Source organism: Rhizophagus irregularis, chromosome 32 (genome assembly GCF_026210795.1).
Source record: "Rhizophagus irregularis chromosome 32, complete sequence".
Classification (NCBI taxonomy): domain Eukaryota; kingdom Fungi; phylum Glomeromycota; class Glomeromycetes; order Glomerales; family Glomeraceae; genus Rhizophagus; species Rhizophagus irregularis.
In genome coordinates this window covers 1,329,615-1,352,999 of record NC_089460.1, presented here as the reverse complement: position 1 = coordinate 1,352,999, position 23,385 = coordinate 1,329,615, and the positions used below count along the sequence as shown (strand labels likewise).

The following is a 23,385-nucleotide window of genomic DNA, read 5'->3' as shown; positions in this document are numbered from 1 at the left end:
TAATTCGAAAAGAAAAAAAATGTATATATTTTATATATTTATATGTATATTTATTATAATTTTTTATCAACTACAGTTATAATCGAACAAAAAAAAATATCCTTTTAAAAAAAAAAAAAATAATTCTAAAAGAAAAATTCTCTCTTTTTTTTTTTTAAAAAAAAAGAATAAACTAAAATAAATGACCAACTAGAAAAATAAAAAAAATCCTAAAAAAAAAGTAAAATAAAATAAAATAAAATAAAAATAATATAGAATAAAAATAAAAAAAAAATATTTAAAAAAATATACTTTCAAAACTAAAAAAAAATCCTTCTTCAAACTACCTCTACTTTCTTTTTCTACTTATCTCCAAACAAGGATTTTTTTTTTCTCTCTCTCTCTCTTACATATAACACAATCAACTTCGGCTTAATAAAAAACTTTTTTTGAATTACCCTCTGCAAGAGTTTTGTTTTTTTTTTAAAAAAAATAGAAAAATACAAAAATAATTTTTTTTTTAAAAAATAAATGATGGATGAAAAAGAAAAGAAAAAAAATATATTAACAACCTATCAAAGAAAAAAGTGCTATCTTTTATATATAAAAAAAAATAATTTTTTTTAATAGCAATGTCTTCATTTTATAGGAAAAGAAAAAAAAAAGATATATAAAAAGAGAAAATGTTACATCGGCAAAGTTATTGGGGGAAAAAACATAACATGAACTAATTACTTTTCTTCTTACATAATTATTATCATATCAAATGAAAAACATAAAAAGAAAATATATACATGTATATGTTTTTTTTTTGTTCATGTAGTAAAAAAGGTTATATATATATATATAAAGCAAGCCGAATTGATTCAAAACAAAAGAAAAAAAAATACCTATACAAAATCCTATATAATATTTATATTTATATATGAAAAAAAATACATAAAAAAAAAATTTTTTTCTAGTTTACTTTTTTTCAGGTGATTGATTAATTTGATTTGGATATTGCGGTACTTTGCCAGTACCATTCGTATTAGTTGTATTACCGGCAGCGGTTTGCCAATAATTTGCGGGCATATAAGCGTTATTGGCTGCATATTGATTCATGTGATTTTGACCGTACTGCGAATATCCTGTACCTGACATATATGGAGGACCTGCAATACCACCAGCACCGCCTAAAGTCATACCATTAGGCATTCCACCATATTGACTATATGGATTTAATCCAAGTGCTGCATATGATTGCTGTTGTGCCATTTGATTACCACCACTTGCTTGAGGCTAAAAATAAATACCAATAAGTTAAAAAAGATTTTACATAAATAATTAAACATATTGAAATGATAATTATATACCTTGCGGTCATTATCATAAACATCACTATTAGTTCCTTCTACTGGAGTAGAACTTTCATTTCCATATGATTGGTTATTATTTGAAGATCGCGTCTAAATAAGTAAAAATTTCGTCATACAAAAAATAAATTTTTAGTTAAACAAAAAAAGGAGTGTGTAAATTTATACGTAAAAAAGTGAAATTTTAATATTTACCGTGGATGTTGTATCTTGAGCTGAAGGAGTATCCGGTGCATTCAAACAAGCTTGAATCAAATTTTTTCCTTCAGGTTTTGTTACGAGGGGTTGAAGTTTCGGTGTGGTAAACGTATATACGAGTCCAGTTTCTGATACTACAAGAAGCAATACCTGAGTTCCCGTAAGAGTACTAAGTTCGTATGCCTGAATAAGTTAGAAATTAGAAAAAGAACATTAGTAAATAATAATTTATATAAATATTTCATTATATAATAATAAATAATAATTAAATTTTCGAAAAAGATATGATTTTCATTTGTTTATAAACCATAGAACAAATACGGAAAAATTTAATATATCAGACCAAAATGGCAATATCTTTAAATTTTTTTTTTCTGGAAAAAATACATATATATACATGTATATATATGTAAATAAAAAAGGAAAAAGAAAATATATATATATATTTATTTATTTATTTATTTATATTTACCTTCTTCATTATACCGGCCTTTCGCTTACTGAAAGTTATGTGTCTCCTACTTTTATCATCAATATATTCGATTTTTATCTTACGACGACCAGCACGTTTTTCATTTTTGCTTCCAACTTCTTCATCCCCAGAATCATCATCATCGTCTTCATTTTCACGTTTAGTTCCTCTAGGGGTCGATTGTTCTGATAAATCTCCACTACCAGAAGCGTTACTTTGTTTTCGTTGACTGGTTGGTGAATTTCCGGCGATTGCACTCATATCTGTGGCGTGCATTCAATACAAAAGAGGAAAGTCTTTTTTTGGTATAATTACGATAAAGTTGCGTAGTTTGTATGCGTTCTATTTTTTGTGTAAATTATTAAAATTTTTTTTTGTTAAAAAAAAAAAAAAATAGGTTTAAAGAAAAAAAAGGAAATAAACAGATGGAGTGAGTGGTGGCGTTTTATATAAATCGAGAAATATTATTAATCTCGGAATGAGGTAATATATGTGTATTCGAAGTGTTATCATGTGTATCTTGATGTACAGCAGTCGGTATTTACGACCAATATTGTAAATAATCTGCAGTGTAATAATACTGCGCCTCAAAAAATCAATGCAAATCAAAGGAACCAATAAAGTTTAAAGGAGAAAGGGAAAAAATTACACGATGTATAAAAAATTTTGAGTTTTGTAAATCATACGTAAATAAGAATTTGGAGGGAAGTAAAAAAGAATTAATATAACAATTAAGTGCTCAGAGAAGAGAATAATAATATGTATGCGTGGAATATTCAAAGACACGCGATATATGATGATGCATTATAATTTTGTTTGAAAAACTCGTAATGTTTTTTTTTTTGTTTTAAATATGTAAATAAAAAGAAAATTAAGGGAAAATAAAATAACGAGGAGGAGTAAGAAAGTATTAAAATTGAGTAAAGATGATGCAAATTGCACATCAAAAAAAAAAATTGAATTATTTCTGAAATTCTACCGAATTAGTTTTTATGAGCACGACTTTCAATTTCTATAACTAAGTTCATCCCTTTTAAAGATAATACCTCGAAAGTACGATAAATACACATGAATAACACTTTGAAAAAAAATGACGAAGAAAATAAAAAAAACAACAAACAAAAAAAAAAACTAATTAAATTAGTATGTAAACGGTAAATACCTTTTCAAGGTCTTTTCACGTTCTCGAATAACTTCTTTTAGACGAAAATTTTATGATTTTCCTGAGTCACAAACTAATAGAGAACACAGGGGTTTATAAAATAAGTAAAAAAAAAAGCGAACGAAAGATTGATGGAAGAAAAAAAAATAAAAATGAAAATTTTTATTGTTTTTGATGAAGTGCCAAACAGTTGGCTTGAACATAAAAGGGGCAAAGGGATAACAAATTGGACGGAAAAGGATGCTGGGTTTTTTTATAACATCCCAAATCCAGTCAAAGGGTCTGTCTGTCAAAATAAATTTTTAGTCAAATTTCATTATACTTTAAGTAGTTACAATTTTTACAAGTAATGAAAAAACCGGAATAAGGTGTTACTTTGTTAGACAATACAATTGAAAAAAAAATACACATAAAAAAAATTTTTTTTTTTTTTATGTACACAATAAAAATTATTAAAGAATAAATGAAGAATAAATGGAAGATATAAATATTTATACTACTATAGACTATACAATAGACTTTTTTTTTTTTGAGTTAATTTACACTATAATATATATGTATTAAACTTCTACATACTATTTTACTTTACTATTGACAATAAGGAATTCTTTCAATAAAAACTATATTTTTTATAGTTATTAAATAGATAACGTATTTCAAATATTTTTAAATATTTCTCTTTTTTTAATTATATTTCCAGAATAGAATACAAACAACAATTTTTAGAATAGTTTAATTAAGGCTACGCCACTGCCCCATTTCTATTTATGATGTGTTACGTTTTATGATGCCCATTGAAAAAATTGTTAAAATATTACACGAAACTTAATAAAGTAACACCGCCACAACATTTTAAACTCGGGGTGACCGGCCGCAATATCTTTCTCCGTTATAATAAAAAGAATCTTTTGGTGTAATGTTGTACATCACTAGAAAAGTGTATCAAATAGTACTAGTAATCTTCGGTGGAAATCGATAATCAAACTCTTTAATGTCAATCAAACTCTCAAAATGTGAAATTGGTGATACTTTTTCCCCTTTTGTGGTAAGTAAATGTTTCATTAGTAATTTATGTGGAATCTTAATTTAGCATGTATTACCCGACGATGCTCCGACTTCCGACTCTAATTTTACAAGATTTTATTCTTGTTTTTTTTATTGTGAAACTTTTTTTTTAAAAAAAAATAAAATAATAGAAATATAAAAGAGTATGTATGTATTATTTATTATTATTATTATTATTATTATTATTATCTATTTTATCTATTTTATCTATATTTGATTATATGATTATTTTTTTTATATTTTTTTTTTTTTTTTTTTTTTTTATGATTAATCCTTTGATAAACATCAATCAGATTATGAAAAAGTTTATTATTATCGTAGTACACGAGTAGTACACGATATCATAATCGAATAACAAATATATTAAACCATCAATCTTTGGTAAAAAAATCACTTAAAAAAGAAATAAAAAATTGTACAAACATATTTTTTTTTACCAAAAACAAAAGGAAAAAAAGAAAGAAATTTTTATTTTATTCATTTTAGAATAAGAGATAAAAAGTATCAAAGAATTAAAGAAAATAATAAACCTATCAAAGTTGATAAACGATAAACATGACTGATAAACAGATGAACAAGAGCGACAAATATACAGACTAAACTAAACAAAAGAACAAAGGAAATAAAAGAAGTCCCATGCTTCAATCATATGTAAATGCTTTTTGGCGGCGCAAGTGTTGATAACATCCGGTGAGAGAAATCTGCCGTATAACCGAAAATCATATTAGATATGGATTAGTTGCATGTCATCTAGTCAGGTGGAAAAAAGGCGTTATAAAGAGTTATACAACAACGCACCGACAGCATATGTACATGTATACTTTACCCCTAAATGTAGCAATTCGGTAGTGCAAAATGGGCTTAATCAGGAATTTCTATTAGAAAATCTTGTATTGATAGAAACATTGCCCAGAAAGTCCGTGGTCCACTTTAAATTAATATTACCATTTATGGTAAAGTACAAAAAACATTTACTTTTAATAAATTACGCAGTAATTTGAAGATTTTCTCATTTTTCTCATTCTAATAAATTATTTATTTTTTTATTTTAAAGCTCAATTGATATATTAAACTCGGTTACTCAATTATGCATCATTTTTATACAAGTAAGTACATGATTGACTTGTTTATAACTGAGTTTATAAATTTTGTACGGAATTGGAACCCCGTAACCCCGATATTACAGGTTTAAAACTTAACTAGACTGGGTACTTTTTTAATCTAAAAAATTCTCATACTCAAAAAAAAAAAAAAAAAAAAAAAAAATTTATGCATTTAGACAATGGAAAAAGCAAATGGACCGAAGGGTGTTGATTGAAAACGAGTTCTCATTTGATGACTTTTTCTATACAAAAAAAGAGATAGGAAAAAAATAAAAATAAAAATAAAAAATAAAATATGAATAAATTAAAGAATATTAAGAACTTTACATAATTATAATAATTTTGTGTTCATAAAGTTATCATATATAACCATTGTACACTCCAAAAAAATAACAGGTAAAAACGCCCATTATAATCATTATACATAACATAAATAAAAAATACCTGTTTGATTACAAGAAATTTTTTCTTTTTTTTCTTCAATTATTCTTTTTTTTTCTCTTGCAGACCACTTACAAACTCCGAAACAAAAAAAAATAAAAAAGCACTTGTATAGGATTATTGATGTAAACAAAGGTTTGAAGTTATTATATCATGTGGTTAAATTACATTACTTGCTTACATTTACATGTTTTAAGCGCGATGAAACTGTTACTCTTTACTTTCTATGGTATTTTCTTTTATCAATAACAATTGTTTGATTACTATTTTTTACAAATGTACCTTTTATTAAAGTTTTTTTTTGGTTTGGATTTAAGATTAATTTGTAAATAATGGAAAAGAAAATATGGAAAGAAAGGACGAAAAAATAATTAATTATTTATGAAAAAATTATTATTGTTTTTAAAAGGATCTTTTTATTATTCGTATTTTTTTTTATTTTATATTATTGTTATTATTATTATCTTATCTTTATTTTATTTATTATTTATTCATACATTATTCATTTTTTACTTTACTTTTTTTCATTTATTTACCTTTTACATTTTTCTTTTTTTTACTATTTTATTTTAATCTTGATTATTTCCTAAAAATCTCTTCCTTTAATTTCTTTAAACAGTAAGCAAACAATTTTTTTTTTTTGATTGTATAGCAAATTTGGTAAATTAATACATTGCAGTTTTTGTAATGAATGGAAAATTATCAATAATTGTATGTCTGAATAAAGAACAACGAAACCTTTACAATTCCAAAGATGGTAAAGTGATTCAAAATTCTATTGAATATTATTTTCCCATAATAAGACCGTGTTCATATTTGATTGGCAATTTTATTTATTCGAGTTACGTTTTATTACGTTTTTGTTCTGACAATTAAGAAAGATCATTATTTAAAAATTTATTAAATTATTATTAAATTAAGGGGGTAAAAAAAAAAGGACTTTTATTAAACATCATGTATAATGATGTAGAATGACGCGTTTGACAAAAAAAAAAAGAAAGAGAAATTGTTTCATAATCTGTTATACCCGTGAAATCTCCGTATTACTTAATTTTAGGATAAAGATTATTATAGAGAATTGTTGTTTTTAAGTATTGTTGTCTAATTTATTACAAGGTCAGACCAATTATTTTTATTTCTACTATTTCTACTCGGCCGTTCTGACTAAGATTAAACCGCAGTAATAAAAAAACTTATTGTTAATGATGTGTTTAATATAATTGGCTATTCAATGATCCCATAATTTGCATAAACATAGTTCATTTTAAAAATAACACTAACGATACTGTGTATCATTAACCATTAATAGTATTATTATTTTTTATAAAGTAAACGAGATCTAATTTACTATTTATTTTGAAACGGTTTCTTATTGATAATTAGTTATATATAGATTTGATATTAAATCATATATCAGCCTAATAGATATGCAAATTACATAGTATGGTAGTTTGATTACTCACAAGGTCTTTCTCTAGAATAAAATTATTCTTAGTTTGAAAGTACTCCTGCAGTTAAATTATATTAAAATATTTATATAGTATATTTTATTCTTAAATGTATCATTCTATACATTGAATTTCAATTTAAATTATTCACTTTAAATTTTCATTAACCTTGAAAAAATAATGAATTAAAGCAAATAAAAATGATTTAACTAAAAAAATTTATAAATACATTTATTAAAAAACAAATTATTTTGGAATCAAATAAAAAAGTATTTAGATAAATCTAAAATCTCTTTAGCAAATTTTTTATAACAATAAAATTATAATAATAAAAACTTATCAAATATTATTATTTTATATATTATTTTTAAATACTGAATAAATTTTGTAATTTTTAATATTTAATTGTATAACAAAGATTTTATAAATATAAATTTACCTTTTATTATGGAATTGATATTTTATTATAAAAAGAATATTATTTTTTTATTTAAAGTATATCAAATCAGAGTTTGACTTCATACAATAAAAAAATATTATAATATGTATAATTCTAAGCTATATATTATAAATTTATTTCAAATATTATTTATTAATTATTCTTTTTTTTTGCAAAATAATATAATTATTAATCTATAACTACAAAATTAGTAAATTAAAATAAGTAAATTAAGTATATTATCTGTAATAAATAAACAGTTTACTAATAAAATAACATATAGGATTTTTATAAATAACAGACATTATAAAATTTAAAATAACTATAAAATAAAGAAATAATTTATTTATCGCACGTGCGATGCAAATTTTTATGTTTATCATTGCCATTTTAAGGGGGTGGCGATGTATAAGCAGGTTGATCAACATAAATAATTTACAAAAAAGGAAAGTGGCGATGCATCGCACGTGCGATGAATAAATTTACTCTAAAATAAAAATGTATTTAAATCTTTATATTTATTAATTAGAAATAAATCAAATAATTATTTAACATTTAATTTAATTATTTTGAAAGTTAAAATATGCACTTTGATTAATTTAAAAAGTTAAAATTAATTTATATATATTGTATAAAAAAGGCTATAATATTTGGAATATAATATTTTAAAAGGTTAAAGGCTATATTTAAAATATATTATATAAAAAAATACAGTATAACAAAATATGACTATATTTAGTAATTTTGAGTAAAACTAAAAGTGTTTAAAATTTGAACACACCTGCGTTTATAATTATATTTTTCTTATTTAAAAATTTTTTATAACTATTTTAAAGCAAATTTATATTTTTTTTGCATAAAATACTTAATATTATTAAAAAATTTTTTTTATTTATAATTTTCCTATTTATCTTAATAAAATTTGAGAAATTTTTAGTGAATTTGCATCTATTTTTTTATTTATAAATTTCATATCAAATTTTTCTTTAAATCAATATTTGTACAGTGCATACAACTTAATCCCAACAAAAAAATTTTTAAGCAGCCAAATTTTTTACATTATGTAATACTTAATCCTGTAATTTTATTGGTCAGATTTATTTAATTTAAGTTATAATTCTTAATTCTAGCCAAATTTATATAGTTAATAATTAAATGAAAGTAATTTTGGCCAGATTTACATATAATTCTAGTCAGAATAAAATAGCCAAATATTTCCAACTTTAAATTACTATTACTTTATTAAAAAATACTTTATAGAAAATTTAAAACATAGTTTTATTAAGCTTAATCTGGTTTATCATTGTATGTTTATACTTTATGTTTATCTTTTTTTTTTGAATGAATAGTAGTGATTTAAATTTCATCAAATTTAATTGCTAGGACTAAATTGTATGCACTATAGTTAATTTTTTCAAAAAAGTAAAAATGTATTAGAATCCTAAATGATGTCATAATGTAGCCCCAATATTCAAGTTTATTTTGCATTTTAAATGATAAAAATTGGTTTTGTTTTAAGTAAACTACACATATTTTTGTAATTTAAACCATTTATTAGTATTTTTTACTATATACTGAAATTGTGATAATTTAAAGAATAAAATTATTATAAAGGTTTATTTACTGCAAATTTTTTGATATTCATTTTTTGGCATCATTCTAAATAATATTTGAGTATTTTAAATTAAATCTAATCTACCAATGTTTTATAAATGTAATTTAATTTTCTATTATATTTTTTAATTTGAAATAAATAATTATTGCTAATTTTTTCAAAAGATAATGAATTGTTTATAACTTCAAAAGATATCAAAATGTAGTTTTGGGTTTCAAATTTACATAATATAAATTAAATTTATTTTGAACGCATAACATGCATTTTTATCATGTGAATAGTTTTTAGTTTTTTTTTGCAACATATTGTATATATAGTATAAAACTAATTGTAATTTAACTTACTAGTAAATTTTATATAATTATATAAATTATTTACTCCCATTATATGATAAATTTAGACCAATTAATATTTATAGTTATATTATTTTTATTATTTGTTTATATTATTTTTTTTATTTTTTACCTTTTCTTTTATTTCTTTTTCTTTTTACTCTTTTTCATTTTATTTCCTTTTTTTTTCTATTTTATTTTCTTTTTTATTTATTATTTTTATTTGCTTTCTTTTTTTTTCTTTAATATGTTTTTTTTAGATCTTTAGGTTCTTTAATTTTTATAATTTCTAATATAATATAATATCTTAATATATTTTTTTTATTAGTTTTGTTTTTTAATTTTATTTCTTATTAATTATATATATATTTTTCTTTATCATAGCATTTTTTAATTCCTTTCTCTTCAACATTATATGATACATTTTGCTCTTAATTTATTTTTATTTAGTCATTAATTTTTTTTATAAATTCGTTTTTTAACTTAATTACTAAAAGAGGGTTTTTTTTTTCTTTGTAATAAGTATCTTTTTTTATTTTTTACTAACTATATTTTTTTTACTTTATACTGTTCTTTAACTTAATATGTTTTGCTTTTTAATATCACAAATTTTACTTTTTGACTTCATATATTTTATTATCATTTCATTTTTTAACTTTCTTCATAAATTTCATTCTTTATTTTTATAGCTTTGTTTTTTGTTTTTTGCTTTGTTATTATTATGTATTTTTTGTATACTATAATTAGTACTAATTTTATTAAAATAAATAAAATATGAATTTAATAGTTTTTTTAATTAATAAACTTTAATTTTTTTTTATTTACCCTCATAGGAATCGATATTTAATTATGGTAAAAAGTTTTCGTAATTATAAACAATAACCTCTAAAATACTCCACTCAACTAGCAAATGTTTCCGATGAGCTAATAAACTTTAATTGAATATTTTTTTTAAACCATTTAAATATAAATTTTTAGGAAAGTGATTTATTTAATCTAAAGGGTAAGTTAATAAAACTCATATATATATACTGTATATTATACATTACATGATATATTACTATATATAAAACACATAATATGAAAGTGGGGATTTGAAGACTGAAGGTCTGGTCCCTACTGAAACATTGGATGTGTGGATCACAGAATATTAAAAATAATATCAATTTTTCTTATTATATTAGAAGAGCTTCTATCAGCTCTAGAATCTTAATTTTGATATTATATTTTTAAGCTTTGTGTGGATTTTCTATCTTCAGAAAGCATATCAATTTTTATTAATATATTAGAAAAGCTTCTAACAGCTCTAGAATCTTAATTTCTATATCAACTTTTCAGTTATATTTATTAAATCTAATGAAAAAATATGTTCCTTGAATAATTATCCTGCTTTTCAAAATACTATGAAATATTACGAATTATGCAAATTAGATGAAACTATACCTTTGAAAAAACAGAATCCATTTGCTTCTAAACCTCCATTTAGATTAGGAATTGCGAGCACCTCTGAATCTGGAAAGACAAGCATAATAGTATATTTGCTTCTAGGAAGTAAATATCCAAAAATCTATCCATAGATATCTGGTGAAAAGTGTGGTCATAAAATACCAAAAAGTGAAAGCAAAAATTTTGGTGAAAAGTATATTCCATGTGATAATCTAATTGTTGTCACGCAACACCAAGATGAAGAATTATGGGAAGCAGTACAATGTTTTTATGAATTTATAGCCAGGGATAAGGAAGCTTCATAGTATAAAAATGTGAGATTCAAGTTAATCGTACTTGAAGAACTACCTGATATTTTGTCTTTCAAAAGAACTGGCCGATTTACTGTTATAGTCTTTGATGATTTTGCTGGGAAACCTTTGGCAACTCAGCTAAAAATTGTTCCTTTCTTTAGATTAGGCAGACATGATGGAATTAGCTCAATTTATATAGCCTAACATTTTTATGAAATTTATTAAAATATATGCGCAAATCTTAAATATATTTTATTGCATTGTGGATGTGAAACATTAGATAGTATAAAGTGAATTCTTAAAGATACACATGATAATTATGAGTCTCTAGCAAAAAAAATTTATGGGTAATTAAAAAACACTTTGTGATTATTGATATTCAAAAACCATCTGATGATCTCTTATCAATTAGATTTAGATGGAACAAACCTTTGAAAGATAGCTAAATTCAGAATGACCAATATTTTGAAATTATCCATGCTTTGTGGCCTTATCTATATCCATAAGGTAAAGTTTCATAGAGGGTAGTCCTGTCTTTTAGTTCTTCTGTGTATTGGATTGGGAATGCATAACCTTGATTTCTATTTAAGGGTATTTTATAGTTTAGAATATTTTTTTCTTCATTGTAAGATGAATATAGACGAGAGAATACGTACCATAAGATGTATATGATTAGTGATACTATTACGAAGATGATGAATGCATGCTAAAAAAATAAGGAATAAGGTAATTCTAAGGTTGTTTTAAGGCTAGTGATTTCGTTACCTTTCTCTAGACTGCTAATACCTCCAAGCATTTCAGACTCGCTAGATGTTTTTAGAATCTGCTCAGCTAAACAAGCATTAATTTCTTGAAGAACGGTCTCTTTCTCTGATAATGTCTTTTGTACTGAGGACAAAGTATCTCTCATCTGCATTAATTCTTCTTTTTTATCCATCAATTCTATTCACGTTGAGGATAATTCATCCCTCAACTGAATTAATTCACCCTTTTTTTCACTTAATTCATCTTCCTTTTAGATCTAAGTCAACATTCTTTAGCTTAACATTTTGCCTTGACTGCGCCAACTCTCATCTAAAGGAATCCATTTCTGATAAGTCTTTCTAAGCTAAAAAATATTTCATTTCCAACTCTTTTATTTCTGATTGGAGAGCTTGTATCTTTTCCAATTTTGTAGTGATCTCATTTTCAGCTTTTGTGAAAGAAATATCTTTATGGATGATTTGATTTTTGAGCTCTTTCATCTCATTTTCAAGCTGGCATACACGCTCTAAAAAACTTTTGTTATTTTTAGTGGTCCAAACTGGTAATCTGCAATCCGATGATCTTTTGGATATATCTGTTTAACCAGATTGAAAGTTTGCTAAATAGATAGGTTTCACTGAATCAGTGGATATTCAGTGAATATCTAGCAGATATTTCCTCATTTCTAATTTTTCTTATTTCTTTCGTATTTTTCATGACAAAATATCTTCAACTATATCCAAATAACTAATAAAAGGTACTTCAATTACTAAAGATACTACCTTTGAACCTACTAAATATTTAGAATTATTTGTTGAAACAGAAGAAAAAGAAAGTAGTACTGAACCTTTACAAAACGAAGAAAAAAAGGAGGTTAGTTGTACAGTCAACTCTCTTTATAGTCACACATTTGGGACAGTCCATATTTGGTGATTATAAAGAGATGTGACTATATTTCAAGCATCTTCTATAGCTCTTAACTTGACTATTACATTTTCTGATTGGCCAACAGTCTCATTTAATATATTAGCTCCTATCTGTACTGCAATTCGCTCATTTATTGCAACTAAGTTAGCCTGTTCTGTATAAAGCTCTGAACGGTTCGGGCTAAACCAGGGAACCGATCCGAAACCGGCTCAAAATTCGGTTCGGTTCGGTTCGGGTATTAGAACCGAAAAACTGGCGGTTCAGTTCGGTTTAATCCGATTTTTATAAAAATGCGAAAAATCGAATAGCCGGCCATCTAGTGATCGTACAAAGTCGAGCCATATATCATTGGATTCCTCTCGACGAGACGCGTCGAATGGTGGTACGATCATGTCTCTAGCATCGATAGATCACACGTTAACCTACGCTAAATGATTTATCAATAATTGGAATTAGCAAGCTATCTATCGGTGCTAGAGACATGATCTTAGTACCATTCGACGCGACTCAGTGAGACAAATCCAATGAATATAAATTCGTTCGTGTACAACCACTAGATGGTGAATAATATCAAGTTTCGCATTTCTTTAAAATTTTCGAGTGTTAAAAATTAAAAATTCCGATACATGAATTTATTCGTCGTCCAATGGTCGTACAAATATAAATTAGGACTCATTGGATTCATCTTGATGAGATGAGTTGAATGGTGGTAAGATCACGTCTCTAGCATCGATAGATAGCTTGCTAATGCCAATTTTTTATAAATTATTTAGCGTGAATTAACTTACGATCTATTAATGCTAGAGACTTGATCTCACCACCATTCGACTCGTCTCATCGAGACGAATCCAATGAGTCCTAATTCATATTTGTACGACCATTGGACGACGAATAAATTCATGCATCGGAATTTTTAATTTTTAACGCTCGAAAATTTTAAAAAAATGCGAAACTTGATATTATTTCCCATCTAGTGGTCGTACACGAACGAATTTATATTCATTGGATTTGTCTCACTGAGACGCGTCGAATGGTGCTAAGATCATGTCTCTAGCACCGATAGATAGCTTGCTAATTCCAATTATTGATAAATCATTTAGTGTGGGTTAACGTGTGGTCTATCGATGCTAGAGACATGATCTTACCACCATTCGACGCGTCTCGTCGAGAGGAATCCAATGATATATGGCTCGACTTTGTACGATCACTAGATGGCCGGCTATTCGATTTTTCGCATTTTTATAAAAATCGGATTAAACCGAACCGAACTGCCGGTTTTTTGGTTCGGTTCTTACGGATTTTGGCTCTAATCCGAACCGTCTATAATCCGGACCAAACCGACCCGTTCAGAGCTTTAGTTCTGTATTATCAAGTAAGTTAGTTAGCTCCAAATTCTGCTTTGTAGTAATCTCATCATCAAACCATTCTAAAGTTCTTTCTCTCATACAGGCTCTTAAATGTTCTATTGCATTATCTCTTCCTGTTGAAGAACCTGCTAGATTATCATTTGGATCTATTTCCTGATTCTGTAAGTCTAGTCTAAGTTGCGCAAGAAAGTCTGGGATACTATCATTTCAGTCAAAATATGGATGAAGTATTCCTACCATGTTTACTTGATTAGGTGGATTATTCTGAAACGCCAAAATTTGTTCCTGCAAATTTAAATTATTCTGGCGCTCTGCTTGGGTCTTATTTTTTCATTTCTCATATCGCTTATAGAGCCTGTCTTGATTAAATTCTAACAGACCTATATATATTCCCTCTATTTTACTATAAGTGGTAGGCATTTCGCTGATACAATAATTGTAAGGCAAATTTTTCTTATACCAGTACACCTATACGGTCTTATTTTTTTGCCATATTACCTATCATTCTATTTACCTGATTTTGAGCATTAGTTTGATATTGATGGAGATCACCAATAACATTAGCCATCCTACCTTCAGCAAGTTGCCTTCGTATAATTTCATTATCACGCTCAGCTTTTGCATCATAATGCCTTTGTTGCTCACGGACTAAATTCTGATGCAAATTATTTTCTTTTCAGCATATTTACCTTGTAGCTCTTTTTATTTGGTCTATAAGAATATCCCTAGTTGTTGCTCTATTATCTACATAACAATCTATAGCATTTACTAACTCTGTGATTGTGGCCATATTATCATCAGAATTATACAAGTCTGGAGAATTCCCTTGTTTAGGCAAATTTTTTCGTGATGAGATGCTTTTGATCCAGTATAGCAATTTCTTAACTTGTTTCTCAAATTCTACTAACTGCTCTTCTAAACTAGAAATATATTTTTTCTTATCTCACACATCTTTCCTAGCTTGATATAGCTGACTTTTTAGGATGGAGATTTCAGATTTTAACTCTACTATTTCTTCTTTCGAAGTATTTTTAAGGCGCTCTATCTTCCTATTGAGATCTTGAATTTCTTGCTCACATCAGGAATAATCCTGTTCCAATTGATTAATTCGTCTCTCATTTTGGCGATTAGTATCAACTTCTGTCTGCAATTTACTATAAAGATGATAGTTCTTTTCTTTCAGCTCAGCTTTATGTTCTTCACATATTCTTCTCTGTCTTGGGTGAGATCTGTGAAATGACATTTTTTTTCATGATTATAAAAGAGAATGGGAAAACCTTTGATTTATATTGATCCTCAGAAAGTGCATAATCTTAACCGAGATCTTACTTTGCAGAAGTATAAGGAAAAAAGTACCACAACTAATGAGAAGAATCTGACTTCATGGATGCCAGCTCTTTTTCCGTTTCTTCTACTTGTATCTTTAGATTATCAATTTCACATCATAATTTTTTATTTACATTAACCCGCTCCCTATATTTCTTTTCTATAGTATCTAGCATAAATTTCTCAAAAGTTCGTTTATTATAATCAAGCTGTTGCTGAGATAGTACTTTAAGCTCATTCATAAGTCATAATCCAGTGATTATTCTCTTTTTTATGATCATGCTTTAGTGTCTCTGGCCAAGTGATATTGTCAGTTTGGACTTTATTATCTGATAATTAAAGTTTTAATTTTTTCATTGAAAAATCAATGAAAAAGTTGACATTGGATGATGCTTTTGCAATTGCCAAAGAGCGCAGTAGAACATGTGTTTCTACTGAATATATTAATGCTAGTACCCCAATGCGATGGAAATGTGCAAACATAAATGGACTGCAACTCTTAATAATATAAAAAATGGTAAAAGATGGTGCCCACATTGTACAGTTAATCGACCTCTTACTATCAAAAATGCAAAGCAACTAGCTCATAGCAAAAATGGGCTATGTATCTCTACTGAATACATTAATGTCAATACTCCAATGCAATAGCAGTATACAAAAGGTCATGTTTGGACTGCAACTTTACCTAGTATAAAAAATCATAAGACATGGTGTCTACATTGCACAAATAATAAGCCTTATACACTTTAAGATGCCAAGCAAGTGGCATGTAATAGAAATGGGCTATATATTTCTACTGAATATGATATTAATGCTAATACTTCAATGCAATGGCATTGTTCCAAAGAACATGATTAAAATGCATCTTTTAATAATATAAAAAATGGTAAAAAATGGTACCCACATTGCGCAGATAATAGATCTCTTAATATCAAAAATGCAAAGCAATTGGCATATAATAGAAATGGAATATGTCTTTCTAAATATTTTACTTATAGTTGTTCAGCTTTATTATAGAAATGTGCCGAAGGACATTTATGGATTGCATCATTTAACAATGTTAAACATTCAAACTCGTAGTGTCCATTCTGCTCAAAATATAAAAGAAAAAAAACTATGTCGAAAAATAGTATCAAAATATCTTGGACCACTATCTAAAATACGCTGACCTGATTTTTTAAAAACACTCAAATATTATCAAGAATTAGAACTTGATATTTTATATTATGATTATAGTTTTGCCATTGAAGTTTAAGGGAAGCAACACGAAAAATTTAATAAGTTTTTTCATAGAGGTAATTCTAATAACTTTATCAAACAGCAAAAACAGGATCAACTTAAAAAAGAATTATGTGAAGAAAACTGGATTGCCTTAAGGTATGTTTGGTATTACGAAGACACATATGTAGTTATTCCAGAACATCTTTGAGAATTGGGTCTAATTGAGTAAACTCAAAACTTTAAATGTATTTGTGCGATTTATTGATTAAATAATTGTTATATGTAATTTTTTAGTCAGAATAAAAAATATCAGACTAATTATTTTTGCTATTTTTTCTATTATACTAGGTTTCTCACATTTCTTCAGATCATTAAAATTTCTGGTACAGCTCGTCAGAAAAAAATATTAGATTAATCATATTAAAATAAAATACACTATAAGTGACCCAGAGCTTTTTACCTTTTTTTCTGCTACTCAGGTTGTAAAAGAAATTGCTAAATTCTGGCCAATGCTGTAAGCACTGCTTGTCTCCCTTTTGGACTTGCGAAATCGAAACCAGTTCTCAACCCATTTTGTCCTGGCCATCGTTGAATTTCAATTGATCGTCTTTTGGGCAAACCCTTTCTTATCTCCTTCAAATATGCCTTAGAAATTGTTGCCTTATAAAATGTAACATAAGTGGAAATGACACGAACTGTGAATAAAGTCTGATTTGTAACTTTCTCTTTTGTATTTACATTTGCCACAGCAAGTATTTTGGCAAGAATTTGTGCTTCACCAAAATCAGTCGTTACATCAACATTTTCCAAATGCTTATCTTATAGGGGAAAAGATTTTTGAGTCATCAAATAATATGACATGTCAAATAATCGAAAATACACGAACCTCTACAATTATTGTCATAGCAACTCCTTGCTTTTCTATTACAAATTCAGCTATTGCCATTATCTTCTTATCACTAACTTTTATCTTGTATTTTTCTTTAACTCTAGATTAATGTGATACAAAGTTAAAAAGTCATTATGATGGCACATAATGAACAAAGACATTTTTTATTATTTCTTACTTAACCGCTAATGGCCAATTATCAAAATCAATAGCGCGATATAGCAGATGAGTTACCAATGAGTCAGTTTTGGATTCCTTCATGCCCACATCAAGACCTGCGTTCATGACGACCTGGTGAAGTTTGTAAAAGAACGTTTTTACGTGTCCATCTGAATTAATATTGCCAACGTCGAAGTCACACCTTTCAAGAGTAACGCAAGTAATATTTTGCATAATGTATGTACGCAGAAAGTTTGTGGCTGGACAATATTTAAGTTACAAGATTATAAGATTCACTAAGAGGATTATTAACATAACGCAGTTCTTACTTTCAACAGCAGGTATAACTTCGTTCTCATTTGAAGCTGGTATGAAAGTCGCATTTAGTATCCTTATATCATCTTCTGTGAAATTGGATGCGTAATGAGGAAGATCCTTTAAGTCATAACTGGAACGTGAACTGAAACTGAAGCTGGAATGAATACTATAATCTCTGGTTCTTGTAGGATCTGAAACTTGTCTGGTAATACAACGGTCAGGTACAGTAGAACTCTGTTCAACAGTTTCTTGTGCTTTTTGTATGGTCTTTTTTGGAAGACTCTCGCTTTTACGTTCAGCATTTCTGAAACTAGAGTCAAAACGGATACTAAGATCTTTGATGACTCTTGTAAAACCTGAATCTTGTCTAGTAATGCCAGTAGAACTTCCTTTTGCAGTTTTTTGTTTTTTTGAAGCTTTTTTTGTGGTTTTTTTTGGAGAACTTTCACTTTCACATTTGACATTTTTTTGTTTCTATGTTTCTTGTGTGATCTGTTTCTGTGAGGTTTTTTGTGTGGTCTCTTCCAGAAAACTCTCACCCTTACTTTCATTTTTTTGTTTCCTTGAAGTCTTTTGTGCTAGAAAACTCTCACTTTCATTTTTGATATTTTTTGTAGTACTTTTTAGATGACTCTCACTTTTGACGTTTTTTTGTTTCTGTTTTTTTTCTTTTTTCAAAGACATCCTATAATACAGTGTGACAAAAAATAGAAGCTATTGTGAAAAACGAAAAGTATACAATTTTACTGGAGAAAATTTTTTTTTCACATGTCAGAAAAGTAAGTCACGATTATATCATGCATGCGGAATTTCTATGACCTTCTGTAGTACAAGTAGATTGGGCATTTTTTTTATGTTGATCATCACTAAGGTTGCTTGCCAAAACCTAGGGGTTTAGACAAGATAGTGTTTTGCCAAAAAGTGAAATTCTGCCAAAACTATATTAAAGTTATATTAAAAAACTGGTGAAACTTTGAAGAAAGGCGAAACTGCCGAAACTTATTATAAATGCTGAAACTGCTGAAACTCTGCCAAAACTAAGGTTGCTTGTCTAAACCTCTTCAAAATCCTATGATTAGTTTCGTCAAAATTTTACTATAGATTTATTATAGTTTCAGCAGAGTTTCGGCAGTTTTGGCATTTATAATAAGTTTTGGCAGTTTCGTCTTTCTCCAAAGTTTCACCAGTTTTTTAATATAACTTTAATATAGTTTTGGCAGAATTTTGCTTTTCGGTGAAATGCCATCTTGCCTAAACCCCTAGGTTTCGATAAGCAACCTTAGCCAAAACTATAGTAAAATTTTGATGAAACTAATCGTAGGATTTTGAAGAGATTTAGACAAGCAATCTTAATCATCACAATTTCTAAGTTTATTGTATTTGTTCTCACTAGGCACCTGATTTTTTTAAGACCCAGACATCTCTTATAAAACTCATAACTGACTTTTTGCCAAAAAAAACCCAATTTGCTTTTTTTTATTTTCTGTTTTTTGCAATTATCTCAGTTTCAGTGATCCGATTTATACGGATTTTTTTTATTTTGTAAAGCTTGATGAGAGCTACAAAACAAAAAAAGGTTCGTACAAATTGGACCACTGGATGCCAAGATAATTGCAAAAAACTGATTTTTTTTGTGAAATTTAGGTCAATCTGCGAAAAAGTTGACACTGAGTTGTATACTGTATGTAATGTTTGAGGTCCTATTTTTTTATCCTCTTCTGTTCAGAGTAATTTTACTTTCATATCGATGTTTACAAACATTTTCCATTTGTTTGCTAAAAACTGCATTATTCTTTAGCTTTTAATACATAACCCAGTGGGATACCACCATTTGATATAATTATATCAAATGGTGGTATCCCACTTAAATTAGATTATAGTATCACCATATAATCTAATTATCACTATATAATCTGGATACCACTATATGATCTGATTACCACCATATAATCTGAATATCACCATATGATCTAATTATCACCATATAATCTAAATAATATAATCTAATTACCACCATATAATCTAATTAATGTGATCTAAATACCACCATTTAATCTATACATCGGATATCTATTTTATGCTCTAGCTATCTTTTTAAGCCTTTTCTATTAATATCTAATTACCACCACATATAATCTAACTACCACTGACAAGTTATCTGACTACCACCATATATGATCTAACTATCGCTCTTTTTTTGCCGTTTTTGAACTATTTGCAAGCCGAATCCTACCTTGAAGGAATTAGCCTTTTGCACCAGTTTGGAATCTAGTTCCTATATTGAGGGTGCGGATAGTCTGTATGGTCCGGTGCAAAAAGATTTGTACCTCAAACAGAGGACCGAAAAAAAAATTTTTTATTATGTAAATTTTTTTTATTTATTTAATTATATCAATAACATGTTGGGAAAATCAAAATATGAATATTAGATTAAATAACGCAATCTTCATCAGAATTATCATATTCGTCAAAATCGTCATCCATTAATTGTGCGTTATCGTCAAATTCTAAGTATTCCTTAGCATTTTTAAGTGCTCTTCTCCAGAACCCAATGATTACCTGTGATGTAATTTTTTTTTTAAAAGCATTTAAAAGTGTATTTCGAACAGATAAAAGGTTTGGATGTGGGCCTGAATGTGCAACTTCACCCTTCACAACTGACCAAATACCTTCAATTGGCTGAAGTTCACAATGATATGGAGGGGTAAATGAAACTTCATGTTCATACTGTTTTGCAATTTTAACACAAGCAAATGTCACCTTTTCTTTGTTCATTTGAACCAGCTCCAAAAGTTCTGGTCTTCTTAATTCATCAGAAAAAACAATATTGTGAGCATTTAGCCAATCAATTATTTCCTACTTTTTTGTATTTGAAGTTGGAATATTTTCAACCCGCCGTTTATGATAACTTGCTCCATCCATATGAATATTTACAGGTCCATATTTTTCATAAAGTGCTTTACAAAGAGTTGAAAAAAGGTCTTCAAAAATTTCTGCATTAAAATTTCCATGATAATCTACTTGATTTGGCATAATATTTGCATCTTTGACAACATTGGGAATGTTATCCCATTCATCAGCATTGTTTCTTTTTCATCCCCGGTTTCCAGGAGGTTTAATTGTTGGGTCCCAAATGTGAACAGAGTTGGGAACAAGTTCACCATGTAGTTTGTTGGAAGATCCATTTCGGAATACAATAATTGCTCCAAAAATTACTACTAATGGACCATGTCCAGGTGCTAAAACAACACCTTGATGGGGAACCCATGTATTGCGTGAAGTATGATGTAAATGACAGTAAGACTCATCAAGAAAGACTTCTGGATGACGTGGAACATCATTTTTTCCTTCTAAATTAGCAAAACGAAATCGAAGATAACGGCAACGGTATGCAACATTATTTGGCGACTCATGGAGAATGTTTCTACGTTCTCCCCTGGCCAAAATAATAACCCAAGCGATGTAATACTCGAAGAAGCTTCCATTTAGAAAAATTATATCCTTGTTCTAGAAGATACTGTCGTAGGATAACTGTGGAAAGTTGCTCAGCCTTTTTGTTGGCATCCAAAATTGTTGTACGCAAAAGTTCTGAAACATTTTCATCAGGTTGAAATTTAGGTCTTCTGAGGACTTTATGTGGTGTAAAAGTATCATCACTGCGGTTGTACCAGTCCGACACCACACTTCCAACTGTACCCTCAGCTACACCCAATATCTCAGCAATATGCTTGCGTAATGTTAGCTTATGATGATCATTACTTGTAGAGCTATCCCCAAAAGATAGTTGTGAATGTTAATTATCATTGATTTTTCGTTATCTGTTAATGGTGCACCATTTCGTTTTAGGAAATGAGAATACATGGTATGGAAAAAAATTTTTGAGAGAATGTGTGTTTGGATATGTTCTAACAAATTCTTGAATATCAGCCCACCTTATTTAAGTCATACGATATTTTTATTGGCGTAAATCCATCCCTTTTTTGGTGAGGTACAAATCTTTTCGCACCGGACTATACCTGTTTAGATACCAGATTCTATATTAAAGTACTTACCTTTTGCGCCTATTTGGTTGCCCACCAAAATGCCGAAATATGGTAAAAAAATATTGCGTCGGGTGGCGCAGTAGATCTGCGATTAATTTTGGCCGGCACTATACCATAATTTTGGCCGATCTTTTGGGCATGTGATTCGAGGATCCAGCTTAGTACCATGATGGTAACCTGATAGTATCCTGGAACTGTTATGGAACCGGCAGGGAACTGGCAGGGGGATTACCATGGAAATGTTATGGAACTGGTAGTTTGCCAGCTTGGATGCCGAATTATTATGTCCAAAGGCCGATTTTATGGAATAGTACTGGCCGAAATTATGGTGCGAATCTTGACTGCGCCTTACTTTGCCATAGTCACGTGATACTGTTCTGTGACAGAACACCCTCTGTCATAATATAGCAAATTCGGCTAATTCTATTCACCAGTTTGGAGGTATGATATGCATTATTATGGCCAGCCCATTTGATTGTTAAAAAGTGCGCATATTGTGATCCAACTATTACCTATTAGTTGCCGGTAATATGTATGCCGATTTCATATCCAAGATTGGAGGTGCGATTTGTATTACTATGGCCAGCCTATTTGATTGCCAGAAGTGCACCATTTCACAATCCAACTATTGCCTATTTGTTGCCGGCATATTGGCAGGACATTGTAAGCACTTCCGAGGTCCGATCATGGTTTAAACTGGGTCAAGGCAGTATGTATGCTATTTTTTGAGCGTCACTGTGTCTGCGAAAATTTTCTGAGGACGCTTTACAGGGGACAACTATGATATCGATTTTGGGGGTTTTAAGTTTACTGATTATGTTCTTCTATGATTGTCATATTGTACCCTAGTGTCCTTAGTAAAAGTAAAGTTATAGGAAAAAATTCGAAACTTATCCTATGCTATATATGTATGCTATATGGGTGGTATATAGATACTATATGGATGATATGTGTAATATACATATGCTAAAAAATAAAAAAAAGTTTAGAAGTTTCGATTTTTCATAGGGACGTTAGGGACACTAGGACACCCACCTAGAAGA

At 28.0% G+C, this 23,385-nt stretch overlaps 4 protein-coding genes across 4 annotated transcripts; all 4 read right to left on the bottom strand.

The window, feature by feature from the left end:
• Nucleotides 1-32: 32 nt before the first annotated feature.
• Nucleotides 33-3,389, bottom strand: OCT59_023089 (uncharacterized protein). The gene is made up of 5 exons (XM_066150551.1): nucleotides 3,167-3,389; nucleotides 2,005-2,346; nucleotides 1,530-1,715; nucleotides 1,335-1,427; nucleotides 33-1,260 (listed from the first exon to the last, which is right to left on the bottom strand). Exons 2-5 carry the CDS (start codon nucleotides 2,278-2,280, stop codon nucleotides 943-945), a joined length of 873 nt encoding a protein of 290 aa, XP_066006572.1. The 5' UTR covers nucleotides 2,281-2,346; nucleotides 3,167-3,389; the 3' UTR covers nucleotides 33-942.
• Nucleotides 3,390-11,863: 8,474 nt separating this feature from the next.
• Nucleotides 11,864-12,285, bottom strand: OCT59_023088 (uncharacterized protein; the record flags this gene model as incomplete). The annotated part of the gene is made up of 3 exons (XM_066150550.1): nucleotides 11,864-11,929; nucleotides 12,005-12,054; nucleotides 12,135-12,285. 3 exons carry the CDS (start codon nucleotides 12,283-12,285, stop codon nucleotides 11,864-11,866), a joined length of 267 nt encoding a protein of 88 aa, XP_066006571.1.
• A 5,143-nt stretch (nucleotides 12,286-17,428) lies between these two features.
• On the bottom strand, nucleotides 17,429-18,850 carry OCT59_023087 (uncharacterized protein; the record flags this gene model as incomplete). The annotated part of the gene is made up of 5 exons (XM_066150549.1): nucleotides 17,429-17,746; nucleotides 17,820-17,922; nucleotides 18,001-18,241; nucleotides 18,311-18,773; nucleotides 18,845-18,850. 5 exons carry the CDS (start codon nucleotides 18,848-18,850, stop codon nucleotides 17,429-17,431), a joined length of 1,131 nt encoding a protein of 376 aa, XP_066006570.1.
• Nucleotides 18,851-21,392: 2,542 nt separating this feature from the next.
• OCT59_023086 (uncharacterized protein) lies at nucleotides 21,393-22,577 on the bottom strand (the record flags this gene model as incomplete). Its single annotated transcript, XM_066150548.1, has 3 exons — nucleotides 21,393-21,735; nucleotides 21,818-22,066; nucleotides 22,456-22,577. 3 exons carry the CDS (start codon nucleotides 22,575-22,577, stop codon nucleotides 21,393-21,395), a joined length of 714 nt encoding a protein of 237 aa, XP_066006569.1.
• Between the last annotated feature and the right edge of the window lie 808 nt (nucleotides 22,578-23,385).